Source organism: Stegostoma tigrinum, chromosome 17, assembly GCF_030684315.1.
Source record: "Stegostoma tigrinum isolate sSteTig4 chromosome 17, sSteTig4.hap1, whole genome shotgun sequence".
In the NCBI taxonomy this organism is placed as follows: Eukaryota; Metazoa; Chordata; class Chondrichthyes; order Orectolobiformes; family Stegostomatidae; genus Stegostoma; species Stegostoma tigrinum.
In genome coordinates this window covers 42,992,038-43,009,397 of record NC_081370.1, presented here as the reverse complement: position 1 = coordinate 43,009,397, position 17,360 = coordinate 42,992,038, and the positions used below count along the sequence as shown (strand labels likewise).

The window sequence follows — 17,360 nt, the reverse complement described above, 5'->3', positions numbered from 1 at the left end:
TGGGAATGTTTACTGATGACTACACAATGTTGAACTTCATCTATGGCTCCTCAGACACTGAAGCCGCCTCCCCCAAATACATTAAGACCTGGGCAATATTCAGGTTTTCGCTTACAAGAGGCAAGTGTGGACTTGTTGGGCCGAAGGGCCTGTTTCCGCACTGTAGGGAATCTAGTCTAATCTAAGAAACATCCACACCACTCAAGTGCCAGACAATGTGCATCACCCACAAAGGCAGAATCTAATGATTACCACTGACATTCAATGACATCATCATCATTGAACCCCACACTTTCAACATTTTGGGAGTTACAATTAGCTAAAAACCAAACCAGTCATTTCCACATTGTGACTACAGGGCAGGTGAGAAGCCAGGAATCTTGCAGTGAGTAACACACCTCCTGACTCCCCATGCCTGTCTACCATCTACAAGGCACAAGTCACACGTGTGGTGGAATACTCACCATTTGCCTGGATGAATGCAGCTCCAAAAATACACACAAATCTTGACATCATCCAGAAATATCCTTCCCAAGTACAACCATAATGTTAGCCTGAGCCAAAAATGCCACTCCCCCTCCTCTCTTGTCCCCGTTTCTATCCTTCCCATAGCTCTATACATCAAAATATTAAGCTGCCAGTCCTACTCTTCCCTGAAGCACATTTCTGTAATAGTTATGATATCCCAGTCCCATGTTCCCAACCATGTTCATATGTTCAACTGCCTTATCTGTCAGGCCTCTTGCATTGAAATAAATCCAATTTATTTTATCAGTGTTACCTCATTCTCTCATCTGTGCTCTTGTTTGCCTTGACCATTTAATTTGCTCCCCTTATCTAATGTACCAGCCTCAGAATTCTCTTTTTTCTCACTATTACTTTGGGTTCCAACATCTCCCTCCACTAGTTTAAAGCCTCTTGAGCAGCACTAGCAAATCTCCCTGCCAGGATACTCATCCCCCTCCAATTCAGATACAACCCGTTCCTTCTTATACAGGTCACTTCTACCCCAGAAGAGATCCCAAAGGTCTAAAAATGTGAATCTTCGCCCCTTTCTCCAGCTTCTTTGTCATGCATTTATCTGCCCTATCCTCCTATTCCTCCTCTCACGAGCACCTGGCTCCAGGAGTAAGCCAGATATTACTACCATTGAGGGCCTACTTTTTAACCTCTTTCCTAATTTCCTGTATTGTCTCTGTAGAACCTCATCCCTTTCTCTACCTATGTCATTGGTACAAACATGTACATTGACCTCTTGCCCATCACTCTTCCCTTTCAAAATGTCTTGCACCCGCTAGAGACATCCTTGATCCTGGCACCAGGGAGGCATCTTACCATTCTGATGGCTCACTAAAGGCAGCAGAATCATTTGTGTGTGCCCCTGACTAGAAAATCCCCTATCACAATCGATTGCTTGGAACCCGATATTTGCTTCTTTACAGTAGAGCCAGTCAGGGCACCAGAAACCTGGCTGTCAGCGCTATATTCCCTTAAGAGGCCAATACCCTACAGTAACCAAATCAACCAAAGTTGCTCGAAAAGCTCAGCAGGTCTGGCAGCATCTGTGAAGGAAAATATCAGAGTTAACATTTCAGGTCCAGCAACCCTTCCTCGAAGCTGATGGTAGCTGGGCAAACATTGGTTTATATGCAGAAAATAGGGAGTAGTGAGTAAACAACAGGATAAAGAATAGAGCCCGAAGAGAGAGAAGAGCAGTCAGATAGACAAAGGAGTTGATAATGATCTGGCCAGGAGGGTCATAGGGCTCTTTGCTTCTTCCTGGAGCAAAGACCTGAGCCATCCCAACCCACAACCACACTTCTCCACTTGGCTGAGACTGTCCACACCCTCAAAAACTTGCCTTTTAACACATCTCATTTTCTTCAGGTCAGAAGGGTAACCATAGACACCCACATAGGCCCTAGTTATGCCTGTCTCTTCATAGGAGCATTTTTTGTTCCAGTCCTGTTCCGGCCCCCACCCACAACTCTTTCTCCGATATATTGATGATATCATCTGTGCTGCTTCCCTCTCTCATCCAGAATTGGAAAAGTTCATCTCTTTTGTTTCCAATTTCTATCCTGCCCTCACTTTCACCTGCTTTATCTCTGACTCCTCCCTTCCCTTCCTCTACATCTCTGCTTTCATTTCTGAGGAAAGACTAGCCACTAATATCCACTATAAACCCACTGACTCCCACAGCTACCTGGACTATACATCCTTGCAGCCCACTTCCTGTGAAGACTCCATCCCATTCTCTCAGTTCCTCCATCTCCACTGCGTATGTTCAGATGAGGACAACTTCAATAAGGCAGCCTCTGAAACGTCCACCTTCTTCCTCAATCAAGGATTTCACAGCACCCTTTTTGACAGGGTCCTCATCCAGGCCCAACCCATCTCGTGCACTTCCACCCTCACCCCTTCTCTTCCGATCCCCAACAGCAATAGGGCTCCTCTTGTCCTTACCTACCATCCCACCAACATCGACATCCAGAGGATCATCAGATGCTATTTTTGCCACCTTAAGCGAGATGCCATCTCCAGACACAGGTTCCCCTCCCCTCCTGTCCTTTATCCACATTCTGCAGGGACTATTCCCTCTGGGACTCACTGGTCCATTCTTCCTTCACCTCCAACAACCACCCCCGCGCCCTGTAGCACCTTCCCCTGCAACCGGCGAAGGTGCAACAGCTGCCCATTTACCTCCTCCCTCCCCAGTATCCAAGGGCCTGAACATACCTTCCAGATGAAGCAACACCTCACCTGCACTTCCCAGAATCTAGTCTACTGCATTTGCTTCTCACAGCGTGGTTTCCTCTACATTGGGGAAATGAAGCGTGGACTGGGTGACTGCTTTGTAGAACCTTCTACGTTCTGCTTACAAAATAGACCCTGATCTTCCAGTTACTGCCACGTTAATACCCCAACATGTTCCCTGGACAATATATCTATCTCTAAGATAACAAAGTGTGGAGCTGGATGAACACAGCAGGCCAAGCAGCATCTCAGGAGCACAAAAGCTGACATTTCAGGCCTAGACCCTTCATCAGAGAGGGGAATGGGGAGAGGGAACTGGAATAAATAGGGAGAAGGGGGAGGCAGACCGAAGATGGAGAGAAAACAAGATAGGTAGAGAGGAGAGTATAGGTGAGGAGGTAGAGAGGGGATAGGTCAGTCCAGGGAAGATGGACAGGTCAAGGAGGCGGGATGAGGTGGGAGGTAGTAATTGGAGGCGCGGCTTGAGGTGGGAGGAAGGGATGGGTGAGAGGAAGAACAGGTTAGGGAAGCAGAGACAGGCTGGGCTGGTTTTGGGATGCAGTAGGGGGAGGGGCCGAGATGGGCTGGTTGTGTGGTGCAGTGGGGGGAGGGGACGAACTGGTTGGTTTTGGGATGCGGTGGGGGAAGGGGAGATTTTGAAGCTTGTGAAGTCCACATTGATACCATTGCACCCGGTGTGGCTTCCTCTACATTGGGGAAACCAAGTGGAGGCTTGGGGACAGCTTTGCAGAACACCTCCGCTCGGTTTGCAACAAACAACTGCACCTCCCAGTCACAAACCATTTCCACTCCCCCTCCCATTCTTTAGATGACATGTCCATCATGGGCCTCCTGCAGTGCCACAATGACGCCACCCGAAGGTTGCAGGAACAGCAACTCATATTCCGCTTGGGAACCCTGCAGCCCAATGGTATCAATGTGGACTTCACAAGCTTCAAAATCTCCCCTTCCCCTACTGCATCCCTAAACCAGCCCAGTTCGTCCCCTCCCCCCACTGCATCACAAAACCAGCCCAGCTCGGCCCCTCCCCCACTGCATCCCAAAACCAGCCCAGCCTGTCTCTGCTTCCCTAACCTGTTCTTCCTCTCACCCATCCCTTCCTCCCACCTCAAGCCGCGCCTCCATTTCCTACCTACCACCTCATCCTGCCTCCTTGACCTGTCCATCTTACCCTGGACTGACCTATCCCCTCCCTACCTCCTCACCTACACTCTCCTCTCTACCTATCTTGTTTTCTCTCCATCTTCGGTCTACCTCCCCCTCTCTTCCTATTTATTCCCGTTCCCTCACCCCATCCCCCTCTCTGATGAAGGGTCTAGGCCCAAAACGTCAGCTTTTGTGCTCCTGAGATGCTGCTTGGCCTGCCGTGTTTATCCAGCTCCACACTTTGTTATCTTGGATTCTCCAGCATCTGCAGTTCCCATTATCACTGACACATCTCTGTCTCTAAGTTGTTGCAGTTTTCGAGCAATACACAATGCAAGCTGGAAAATCAACATGTTATTTTCCACTTGGGTGCCCTGCAGCTCTCCAGACTCGATATCGAGTTCACTAATTTTAGGGCCTAAACTGTCCCAGGTCCTAGGCCCCTACTCCACACACAGGCCTTAAAATCACATAGCCTGCCGTTACACACTACCTATTGTTAGGCACTAAAAGTCCCCATTAACAGCTATTCACCCTCCTAGCCAGTTTGTTATCAATTCCTTTGTCTATCCAAGAGCTCTTCTCTCGCTTTTTATCCTATCCTCGACATTTATCCTGTCATTTACTCCCTACCCCATTCCCTCGCTCTTTTCTGCATATAAACCAACGTTTTCCTGGTTACTGAGCTTTACCTGCAACTTCTGTTTTTGTTCCAGATTTGCAGCACCTGCAGTTCTTTTGTTTTTTTATCCAAAACAACACACTTGTTTGAGATAAGGATAGCCACAGGAGACTCCTGCACTGCCTGCCTACCACTCTTACCTTTCCCAATGATAACCCATCTATCTGACTGTAACTGCGGCTTTTCTACTCTCCTCAAACTGCCATCCATCATGCTCCCTGGCTCCTGTAAATTTCTCATTGCCTCCGATTGCTGCTCCAACCAATCTATGGGATCCATCTGGATTCCAAACATATTTCCTGCAAACACAGTCTCCAGGAACACTGAAATAGTCCCTCATCTCCCACATCCAACAGGAAGAGCACATCACTCCACTAAAATCCATCTCTATTCCTTTAATAATCTGTAGACCCAGTATTTCTAAATGAAGACTGATGGAAAATACCTTTTCAATTCATCTGCCATCTTGTTATTTTCAATCATTAATTCCCCAACTCACCTTCTAGTGGTCAATTACTTTATTAACTTAGCTTTTTGTTTATGGAAACTCTTACTGATTTTATATTTCTAAATAGCTTACTATCTATTTTTCCCTTCTTATTAATTTTTTAGACAGTTTTTAAATATTCTGACCTGTCATCATAGGAATTTTTTAAAAGTTTCATTTCAGTAACATTTATAGTTAATCATGGATTTTGAGTCTTTCCCTTGGAATTTTTTTCGTTTGAAAGACATTTGTTCTATGCTTTCTGAAATATCCCCGAAATGTTTACCATTACATCTCTACTACCATACGCCTTACACTAATTTGCCACATTAAGTTCATGTGTCAGTGTTGTAGTCGTCAGTGTTGTGTCAGTGTTGTAATTAGCCTGTTCAGACATGTTTTGACCCACCTTCAGTGCATGTGGGATTTAAACGTTCTGTTGATATGACCTGGTCTGAAAAACATAATACTTGATTGAATGTAATAAGCATGACCTACAGTGCTGATGCCATGAAGATTTGCTTGAAGAGGAAAGGAGTTGATAGGTGATACACCTGCAGTTATTGCTCCTAACGGTCTATTTAACAATGCAAGTCATATTCAAAAAACCTGCAAATGTTTGCAGTAATGCAATAAGCTTCCTATTTTGTGCTCAACAAGAATATTCTAGTTAGACCAGAATGGTGGCTATCTTCTCCTGCATCATAACATTTGTGGTTTAAATGAATTTGTACACACAACAGTCACCTTAAATCTGCACAATTTGTCTATCCACCCTTTGGCCGGTGGAATGTTTCTCTTCATTATGAGTTTTATCTGAGCATGTGGACCAAAGAGACTTCAGTTGCAGAAGTGGAACTTAAGTGTTTCTGCTTTATCTGCATCCTTTGTAGCTTCATTGCAGAAATCACTCATGGACCCATGTGCTCTACTAAAGACTCCTGTGGACAAAATGATTTGTCCACGACTAACTCAACCACAAGCTCATTTTAATAAAGCAGAATTTCACGGGGTGCTTCATGGGAGTAGATTGATTATATTACTCAAAATTTAAACACTGTTACTAAAAGAGACACTAGAAAGTTAAAATATTGCATATGCTGCAGATATGAAATTAAGAAACGAAAAGGTTACAAATACTCAACAGATTTTGTTAACGCCAGTGGAAAAAGAAATAGAGTTAACTTTGCTAATCAATTGCATTTTATCAGACATTCCAGGACAGGCTGCAAAAGCATGGTGTAAGAGGTAGGTTTTAAGGATGTACTTCAAGAGATGAGAGATTGGAGATGTCTATTGAGGTAATTTCCAGAACTTAAGGCTGACGTAGCTGAAGACATGGCCAGCAATTGTGAGTTGGAGAAAATCTTTCTGTTCTTTCTGAATATAATTCCAGCTGATGAAAGGACAGGAGCATGTTGCTTCCAGACAAGGACAGAAGCTTGGGAGATGTACACAGCACTGCTCTTTACTGAGGGCAGATAGAGATCGTTGTACTGTGCTAACCTTATGCTTTTGAACACAAGATGCATTAGTGAATATTTGTAATCTGATAAGGACAAAATTGAAGTTGTTCTCATTGCATCAAAACCAGGAAGGAAAACTGGGTTTCGGTAATTTAATTCCATAACAAATTAATGCAGTGAAGCTGCCTCCCTTTGCAGCAGCTGCAGTCGTATTCTATAATGTGAATGCATGTCACTGGAAAGGCCAAAACTTAATTCTAACATGCAGTAGCATTTGGCTGTCTGATGTTCAATCAATGTCAGATAGCTAGATGGGCAGTTTTGTTCACTGACTCTTGGTGTTTAAGTTGAGTTGCAATGTTGATTAAACTCAGAATGTTAAACAATGGGTGGAAACTTTTAAAGGCCTGAGCAATGTGGGCTACAGCAAGATTCGTGGCAGCATTAGATTGTCTTGACATCAGGAGTATCTCATTCCATCTTTTTATGGTTCTCACAAGTGGTGTGATGGGTTTCTCAATAGGTAGCAGCGAGTTAGTGAGATTTTGTTTTTTAAATGGCTTGAGGACAACCCAATTTTCCTCGTCAATGTTCAGTTTTCTATGTCATCAAACTGAGCAAAATATTGGGGAAACCAGAGTGGTTAACTGGTGACTTCAAGTTGCTGCTTGCTCTGAAGGATCTTCATGTTGCACGCAATCAAAGTACAGCTTGATCCATATTCTGTATTGATGGACTTTGGTGGTGCAGGGTGCACCAGCAACTAGCACTAAAAGGCTGCAGCAGGTACACTGCACACAGGGATAGTTATTCAATGCAAGGACAGGAATAGACAACATTTCAGGCCTGTTTGCTTGCTCTGTAAATGCTTGGTAACTTAGCACTTAATCTGCATGCTCATTGCATCCATGCCTTTCATTAACAGTCCCTACCATGCTATGCCTGTTAGCACATTGGTGCTTCAGCCAGAGCCAAAGACTATCAATACTATTGTACTGAGGAGCTCTTATCATAGGCACATACAATGGCTGCTTTTCATGCTTGTCAATAGAGACCTGTCTAGGGCAGGAGTAACATCTTGGTGTATGTCACATTGAGACATCAATCTAACACCTACAGCATGTACCAGCTTCCTGTGTGAAAAATACACCACATCTGTATCCATCTAAATAGCCATCTTGGAAACTAGTAGTGGATGGACCTCAATCACATTAAAGGGTGCTGCTGTCAGTCATGGAATCCTGGTAATTACAGTCACATGCACAGTCTGCACACAGTCCTTGATCACTCAGAGATAGGGCAATGTCAGATTGACAATGCTTGTCTGAGTCCTGAGCAGCTGTTCAAAGATGGTTCAGGCGTATTGTGTACCGTTCTTTCAGCAGATACCCACTGAGTGACGAGTTGTTCTGGGAGCAGTGATGAAACCAGAATCAGATGTTAGGGACACCACGGGGCAAGGTCAGTAGTCAATGCAACATGTTTGGTAAAATATGACGAGAAGTCTTGCTAGGCCTTGAGGTGGAATCCTTCAGACAACTCAATGCTAAGGGCACATAGCCAAAGATGCACAAGATTCAGCTCCAAGTCTCATTCACAAAATACCATAGTTCTCTGTTTGAGAGCCAGCATTCGACCTCCCTCCCCTTTCCTTCTGTATTGTGTCATTCAATTATTACAGAAAGCAAAATCACGGATAGGATTTGTTTTATTTATTCTTCTCAGTTTTATTACATGACTTATTTAATAAAGCTGAGTCAAGGAACAAGAAACTTCAGCATTGCTGCCTACTTGTCCCACTATTTATTCAACTTATTTTACAGCTGTTACCTACTAATTATGAATGGTACACATTGTAGCCATTACAAAAACCATGATGAAGCACCGTACTGATGGCTATACTTGGATTCACTGCAACACTCTGTGTTCCCAGTTTAGGTCTTAACTCAATGTTGTTAACCCAACGATTGAAAGTTTCAACAATACAATTCAATTACATGCTTCCCCATTAAACCACAAGGCTCAGTGGACTCAGCGCCTGCCTCTGTCTCAGGAAAACAGGCCATGCCTGTAGCAAACTTACCCTATTGTATGTTCTGAAAAAAATGGTTTGGAGCATTATTACATTTCCTCCAAAATAGCTGAGTCATTTGCATGCAATGAACTACCACTGTGCTGTATTGTAATCCTAGCCCCCTTTTTTTGGAGAAGCTCAGATCAGGAGTACCTTTCAGATAACTCCTCAATTTTAGAGAAATTCAGTTTAAAAGATGTTTAGATAGATCTAAAGGAACAATCTATCTCTCCTGAAGTAAAAGAATCAACTGAGGTTATTCTAGATGGTCTTTTTGATAAGTTAATACTAAATTATAGTTTCTCAATATTACTATGGTTCAGTAATGTAATTCCCCATTACAGGGAATATGGAACGGAGTTCTCAAGTTAGGGATATAACGGATTATGTGAGAGGACAGAAACTTTGAACTATAATCAAAATTTATAAAAGAACCAAACATCAAATTCAAGTTCTGGTGGAAATACTAAACATGAAACAGATCCTGAAAAAAAGAGAAAATCTACTTATTTTTAGTAGAGAATTCAGTTTAAAATATCATTGTTAGAATAAACATTTTATTTAGAATGATCATCTAAAAGTAATATTTACCTTTGTGCCCCAATGTGTGAAAGACACTTTAAGCTACTTGATTGAACTTGACACCTAATTAGTCAAATGAATTGAATTGTCTCCCAGTTTGCTCCTTGTGACTTGCTGTGCCTTTGGGTTGCTTAATAAATATCTCAGGCATTTGTGTGATATCTCACTTCTCATGAGTTCCCACTTTTCATGCACCAAATTTGGTTTCGCTCAGTTAATTTCCCTCGGAGGACAAGCCTCGTCAATTTTAAAGAAATTTACATAACTGTCGAATTCTACATAGTACCTGAACCTCTCAAACTCCAAGAGAGTGAGTCTTGATAACGAATCAAACTGGGTCAAAATGTTTACTCAGTCTAGGTTTTAAGTCATGCTTTAAGCTTTTAAAATTTTCTATTGAATGTGGAACAATTATCAATCCCTACATCATGCTGTTTTCTTGGCTTTTAAAGGAAGATGTGGCTGTGTGCATATTTTTTGTGTGTGCCCTTTCTTATCAGTGGATCCTCACTGCTGTAAGAAGAGCTAAACTTGTCATAATGTGAATCTGACTTTTTGTGAATTGTATTTGACTGTTTTTTAAAAAGTGAAGCCTTAAAACCAATATCAAAAATATCTCCATTATCCCTACATCTTTACATGGATTCTCTCCAAAAGTGGTCTGATTGGTACATATTAAAATGTTGCAACTGGGCAAAAATGCTAAATTTTGAGGATGGGTTGCATAGATTAGGCTTGTGTACATTGAAGACGCTAGGTTATAGTTGATCTCATTGAAGTGTTAAAGATTTTCAAAGGACTTAATTGTGGATAGAAGTTATTTCCTCATGTTAAATATTCATGAAGTGAGGGGCATAACCTGAACATTATATTTCAGTCATGATGTCAGGAAGTCATTCTTTACATGAAGGGTAGTGAAAATATGGAACTCGCTGCCTCGAAGAGCTGTTAATGCTGGGATGGAGTTGGGGACAGTAAACTGAAAATCTCAAACCTGAGCTTGATGTAGATACAAGGCAGGTAAATGGAGTTAAAATGCAGATACAATCTAATTGATCAACATGAGGTGTGAGAGAGCCTATTCTTGTTCACAGGTTCAGAAGATCCCAAAGGGCACCAAGATGACAATGTTTTCATTGCTGTGCAAAGTCAGTTTTTATAATAAAGTGTACTCAGCACTTCCCAGGCCAGTTGCCTCAACATTGGACAGTAATTGAGATGAGATCGTGTACCCAGACAGACACAAGGAGAGCCAGGGTCCCGGGTTCGATGCCAGCCTTGGGCAACTGTGTGGAGTTTGCACATTCTCCCTGCGTCTGTGTGGGTTTCCTCCAGGTGACCTTTTTTCGTCCCACAGTCCAAAAGTGTGCAGGTTAGGTGGACTGGCCATGATAAATTGCCCATAGTGTTAAGGGAATGTGCAAGTTAGGTGGATTAACCACGGGAAGTGCAGGGTTACAGGGATAGGATAGGGAGTTGGGTCAGGTGAGATGCTCTTCGCAGGGTCAGTGTGAACATGATGGGTCAAATGGACTGCTTTCAACTGTAAGGATTCTGTGATTCTACGTACAACTTTTTTTTTGAAGGAAGATTTTTGGTATGGATATCAAATGTGAGCTCATTTCTCCTCCTTCAATAGACTGATGGTGCTTCTTTTGAAGATCAGTTTTAGAAGGTTGCAACATGTCTACAGTATCAGACGTATAGATAGGGTTGACTTGTCAGAATCTTTTCCCCAGATTTGAAATGTCTAATGCTAAGGTGGCAATCATTTAAGGCAAGAGGCAAAAATTTCAAAGGAGGTGTGCGGGGTAGGCTTTTGCACAGAGAGTGGTAGGAGTCAGGAGTGCACTACCAGGTGTGGTGGTGGAGGCAGATACCATAGGACCATTTAAGGCACTTATCAATAAGCATATAAATATGCAAGCAATGGAGGGATATGGACAAAGGACAGGCAGAAGGAACTAGTTTAAGATGGCATCATGTTCAGGACAATGTCATGGTCGAAGGGCCGGTTCCTATGCCGTACTATTCTAAAGTCTGTACGCTCTCAGCCTTGGATTGTGTGCTAGGGTACTGGAATGATGCTTGAACCCATAACAGTCTTGCAATCATCAATAGACATACGCTATAAGTAGAATCATGAAAACAGCAAAACATCGAAAGGTGCTTCACAAGAATGTAATCAGACAATATGAAAGGAACCAAGCCGCGTAAGGAAATGTTAGAACAGGTGTGACTTCCGAAGGAGAAAGCATTAGAGCGTTTAAGAAAGGAATGGCAGCACTTAGGGCCTAGGTAACTACAAGCACAGCTGCCAATGATGGAAATTGGGGATATAAAACACGCTGAAACTAAAATGGGAGGAACAAAAACAAAGTTGCGGGAGAAGCTCAGCAGGTCTGGCAGCATCTGTGATGGAAAAAAAAGTTAAAGTTTCAGGTCCAGCGACCCTTCCTCAGAACGGGAGGTTGGGGGCGAGCTATTGATTGATCCAAGGCGATATTGACGCGGCTGATATTATGTATGGAACGTGGCACAACGATAGAATCTGTAATGATGCAGTATCCCTTTGCTCACCAGGTACTGCGGATTAAATGCAAATCGCCAGACCTCGTCGATGGTGGGGTTTATCGTGAGCTGCAAATGCTCATTCCACGCACCTATGATGTTCCCTCAGAACCCCCTGGCAGCCCTCGGGGTGGAAAGGATTGGCCGATCTAGCGTGACCTACCGGGCGGCTCTGTTCAAGCCGCGCCGTGGCCGAATCTCGCTGTCCTTGGATTACAACGCCCTCTCCGACGGGTGCTACTCAGGCAGCCCGTTACTGGCCGGCTTCGAGATCATAGCCTGCACCACAGCAAGATACACGCACGTTTTTGTAGATGCAGCCAGCGAGAAGCCGAAGGAGCTGCCCGAACACTTCCGGAAGCAACTCGAAAAAATTCTGATGCAGCCAAGAGCTGCCTAATCAAATGCTTTAAAAAGCATTTCTCTTGCAAGGTAAATTTTGCGTCTGCTCACGCCTGCCAAGTTGGAAAGTTACCCGAGAAATCTCTCCAGTTTCGTACCCATTGATGGTTCCTTATGCAATCACAATCTCTTGGCAGCTTTGGCTGGAGTCGAGGACCTCGTCCCCAGCTCCGAGCCAAATTTACCTTTAAGAGCAAATTAAAGCCTTGGCAAAGGAGCAGCTGTAGAATTGGGTTTTGTGAGAAATTAATTCTGTCAACTATATTCGGCTGCCGTGTAATAATTTTCCGGCATCTCTGCAAACCTGATCTGAATATAAATCTACTATTTCCTTTCAACCAGCTATATAGATTCCTGAATACTTCTAAAAATCAAAAAGTGTACCAGATTACTGTCATTAAACATTACATAAAATTTTACAGCACTGAAGTATGTCGTTCAGTCAATTCCCAGTGTTTCTGCTCCTCAGAAGATTCCAATTACTTCATCTGCACCTCGCACTATATCCTTCCACTCCTTGATCCCTCATTCGTGTGCCTAGATTTTGCTCAAGGCATCACAACAGATAGTTTAGCCCATCTCACATTAAAGGCTCCGGTGCCTATCCAATAGATGATGTTACGAAGATCTTTAATTGGCATGAGAAATTTTGCAATCATAATTCTTTTTGACATCCAAGCTGTGGTCCGGTTTCACAATGCGATCTCTTTTCCACTGGGCTCATATCAAATACAAATTGCATGATCGTTTTGTTGAGCACCTCTGCTCAGTCCACAATAAGGACCTCCACTCTCCAGTTGTCTGTCATTCTAATTATCCCCTATCCATCCCATGCTAGCCATCTTACATTGGCGCCCAAACCAGCAATTCCTGTATTTTAAAATGTTAATGTTTATTTTCAACTGTCTCCATGGCCTCTCCTCTCCCTTTGCTGGTAACCCTTTCTATCCTTACAACTCTGCATTTCTCCAATTCTGGCTTTTTCCCAGTTTGGATCACTCCATCTGTGGCGAACACACCTTCAGCTGCTCAGCCTCACACTCTGGAATTCTCATCTTCAACTTTTTCTCACTCTATCTGTCTTCTTTAAAATGCTTATTAAAATCTATCTCTTTGAAGTGCATTGATCAACAAAGTCAATAGGCAAGTGGGGGAAGCATGCAGGAAGGTCTGCAAGACTGCTAAGCATTGAATATGTTAACATGACATGTATGCAAAGTGATAAGATTTACAAAAGGGAAATCATGCTTGGCAAATCTGCTGGGATTCTTCAAGCATGTGGCTCATAGAGTTAATGAGGGAGAGCAAATGGATGTGGTTTATTTGGACTTTGAGAAGGCTTTTAACAATGCCCCCATAAGATATTAATGTTTCAAATAAAAGTGCATGGGGTAGGGGCACTATATCGGTATGGTCACAAAGTTGGTTTGCAGACTGGAAATGAAAAATAAATGTGTCTTTTTTTGAATAGCAGCAGTGACTATTGGGGTACCACAAGTATTGGCACTAAGTCCACAGCTATTCACAACATATGTTAATAATTTAGACAAGGGAACTAAATGTAATATCACAAAATTTGCAGATGACATAAAACTGTGTGGGAAGGTGAAATTTGAGGAGAATGCAGAGATGTTTCAGATTCTTTCTATTTAAGATATTAAAGACCTCAATTTTGAACACCTCTATGAAATCTCCTCTTAAATTGTATTACTTTGTTGTGAAGAGAATAATCTTGATTTGTCTAGCATCTACACATGACTAATTTTTTCATCTCTGCATTTATTGTCTGCCTTCATTCTCTGTTGCATTCCCTATATCTCTGCAATTTTGTCTTCTTTACCCAATTCTCTTTTGAATGTGACTATCAAATGTATTTCCACCACCCTGTCAAACTCTGAATATTTTCTAAATCCTAATCACTCGTGCAAGAATGATGTTCTCTATGATGTTACTAGTTGTTTTGCCAATTACTTTAAATTTGTGACCTCTTGTTATAAACCCTTCCACCATTAGCAACGGCTTCTTTTTATTTAGTCTAACCAAGCCATTCATAATTTAAGCACTACAAAAGTGAACAACCCCAACTTTACAAGTCCCTCCACATAACTACAATCTCCTATCCCTGTAACTGTTCTACTGAAACTCTTCTGCGCCCTTTCTAAATGCTTCATGTCCTTCCTAAACTTTGATGCCCAAATTTAGACGCATCCTGATAATTCCTTCATTTTTCTTTTTATTCTCCCACTTACCTCATACATTTGAAAAAGGGGTCAATTCTCCCCTTCTTGTTGAGAGTCGCTGGTCAAGATGATTGCTGATTTAATTGTAATTGTAAACACTTTTCATTATTAAATGCTAAATATTTGGCTTTTATTTTACTAATGCACTAATTAGAAAATAGTTTTGTTTTAACTTTCAATGCTTTTTCAAACTCAACAATAAATATTTACCTGATACTGTGTACACTTATTATAATAGCTAAATAGTATTGCAAAGTTATAAATGTATGTTTCATTTAAATTTTCCTGATATCCACCAATAAAATACTTCAATAAGTTTCTAACAATGAATAAGATTTCAGTGATTTTTTTTAAAGTCTGGGAGGACATTTTGGAATATCAGAGCCAATTTTCTTATTCATGCTTTTAACAAAAACCACAGTAGATAAATCTATCATTTATGATTAAACTTAGTTGGACAGAATGACAAACAATATACAGGATTACAAAGTCTCATGGGAATTCGACACTGAAAGTTGAGGTTAGTATTTATTGGTGAGAAACGTTAACAACTTTCATAATTGGGAGATTTCAACCCAATGGTGCATGGAGTTACAATAAAGGCCCCACAGTCAAGTTGGGGACAATGATCCCATAAGTTTTTTCACTGCTCTTGCCTATGGATTATACAAGTTATACAATTGAAAATCACATATTCAATAGCTTTGATGATTCCTGACACCAAACTGAATTGCAGGCTCTGGCTCAGCAGTTAGTTATGCCCACATGCCCCTAATCTAATAGTTGAAGAGTGTCTAGCTTCAGGGCTCTGTGAATGTCAACTCTGTCATCATAGACTGTATGGCCATCCAGGAGATTGAGGTAGCATTGCTATTCAATGTACAGTTTCAGCAAACAATGACTAGAGACATAGGCTTTCTATCTTTTAACACAGAGCTGCCATATCTGTGCAATCTGTTCTATTTGGGCTAATTTCATCTTCTTTCTGGGTTAATGCTTGTGGAAACTTGGGAATCAAGGAAGCATAGGATTCCACATTCTCAATAAAATATATATTTTTGGGAGCCTCCCCACGGGAATACAGGACAATACATTCATAGTGGTTTGCTGTTTTCTTTGGACATACTCCATGGGAGCATCAAACCTCATGTTCTCAGCTAAACTTCTGTCTTGTGGGTAACATCTTTGCCAATTCTTTAGTATTGAGCAGGGTGACCAATGGTTTATTGTCTATGTTAATAATGACCTTGAATTTCAAGAATGGTCAGAAAATCATTTTCAGGCCCAGGTAACCATCAGGGCCTCTTTTTCAATGACAACCTACGAATGGGCTGTATCGGTCAGTGCACTGCAGATATAATGTACCAGGCTGCAAGACAGTCAAGCTACATTTGGAGCAATATGGCCTCAAATTGAAAGGAGATTCAAAAACTGCAACTATGTTAAGTGAGTTTGGGCTGTAGTGGGACAATTTCTCCATTGAGATGAACATTTAGATTCTGTGAATCCTGCCTCTTGATGCTCATCTCAGTAGCAGTTAGTTGTCATTAATGTATTGTTAATGTGTGCTAAATTGGGCAGGAACTTCCTTGATTGACCTTACCCCTGAAGGGTCAAACGTCTGTCAGGTTAAGGGGTGGTGGGGAGCCCTTGTTGATTGTGGATTACTGGGGGTCAGTTGTGACATCAGATGCATTATAAACATGGCCTAAAAAGTTGATATTGGGTTTAAAGAACTGACTTTTATAGTTAAGTGCAGGTCTGTGACCTGCAAGAATTGAAATTCTGCTTTGACCTAGGCATCATATCTCAAAGTGTCAGATCTATGAATGAGGATGTGATTCATATGACAGCTGATCCCTTTGAGCTCTTCCAAAATGCTGGTTATGGAATGTTGAAAAATCTCAGGTGCCAAGGCAAATGCCAAATTGTAGCTGATTGAAGAAATACCACCCAAGAGTCATGATAAATACCATTAGTAATTTGGCTCTTCATCTAACTGGCTGCTAGAAGCTGCTGTACACATCCAGCTTAGTAAAAATCGAAATTTGTGAAAATTATCACAGAGCTTTCTGTAGAAACTCATCGGGTGGGGCAACATTTGTGGAAAGAGAAACTGCGTTAACTTTACAAGTCCAATATAACTTCTTCAGAACTATCATGCCGCACTTGAAATGTTAACTCTGTTTCTTTCTCTGCAGAGTTTCTCCAGCACTCTGTGTTTGTCTCAGATTTCCAGCATCTGCAGTATTTTGCTTTTATTTGAGCTTGGGCTAGCTTTGTAAGGCTAGCATCCACACGTGCCATGGGTTAGAGTCATAGAGTCATAGATTTGTGTAGTATGGAAACAGACCATTCGGTCCAATTTGTCCATACTGACTAGATGTCCTGGCATTGAATATTCACTCTATCCATGCCCACCCCCGCCTCCCCCCCCTATAATTTATAAATCTCTATAAGGTCACCCTTTGGCCTCCAAAGCTCCAGGGAAAATAACACCAGCCCTATTCAAGCTCTCCATATAGCTCAAATTTCCCTAAACCCAGCCACATCCCTTGTAAATCTTTTCTGAACCCTTTCAAGTTTAACAATATCTTTCCTTTGGCAGGAAGACCAGAATTGAATGCAGTATTCCAAAAGTGGCCTAACTAATGTCCTGTACAGTTGTAACATGGCATCCCAACTCCTATGCTCAATGATTTGATTTATTGTGGTCACGTGTGCCTAAGTACATGGAAAGGTTTTGTTTGCAAACAGTACAGGCAGATCATAGTAAGCAAGGACATACAGAACATTGAGTGCTCAGACAGAATGTGGCACACAGATTACACTGCAAAGTAAGATCAACATTAACAAGACTGACTACTAAAGGCAAGCGTGCCAAATGCCTTCTTCGCTATTCTGTTCACTTGTGACTCTACTTTCAAGGAAT

At 42.0% G+C, this 17,360-nt stretch overlaps 1 protein-coding gene across 1 annotated transcript in view; it reads left to right on the top strand.

Moving 5' to 3' along the window:
- The window catches only part of LOC125459383 (uncharacterized), a 131,684-nt gene extending 117,115 nt beyond the window's left edge, over positions 1 to 14,569 (top strand). Inside the window, exon 4 of the mRNA XM_048545789.2 lies at positions 11,799 to 14,569. Within this exon, the coding sequence (XP_048401746.1) occupies positions 11,799 to 12,186 (388 nt within the window). The 3' untranslated portion in view covers positions 12,187 to 14,569. The remainder of the gene's footprint in view (positions 1 to 11,798) is intronic.
- The last annotated feature ends 2,791 nt before the right edge of the window (positions 14,570 to 17,360 follow it).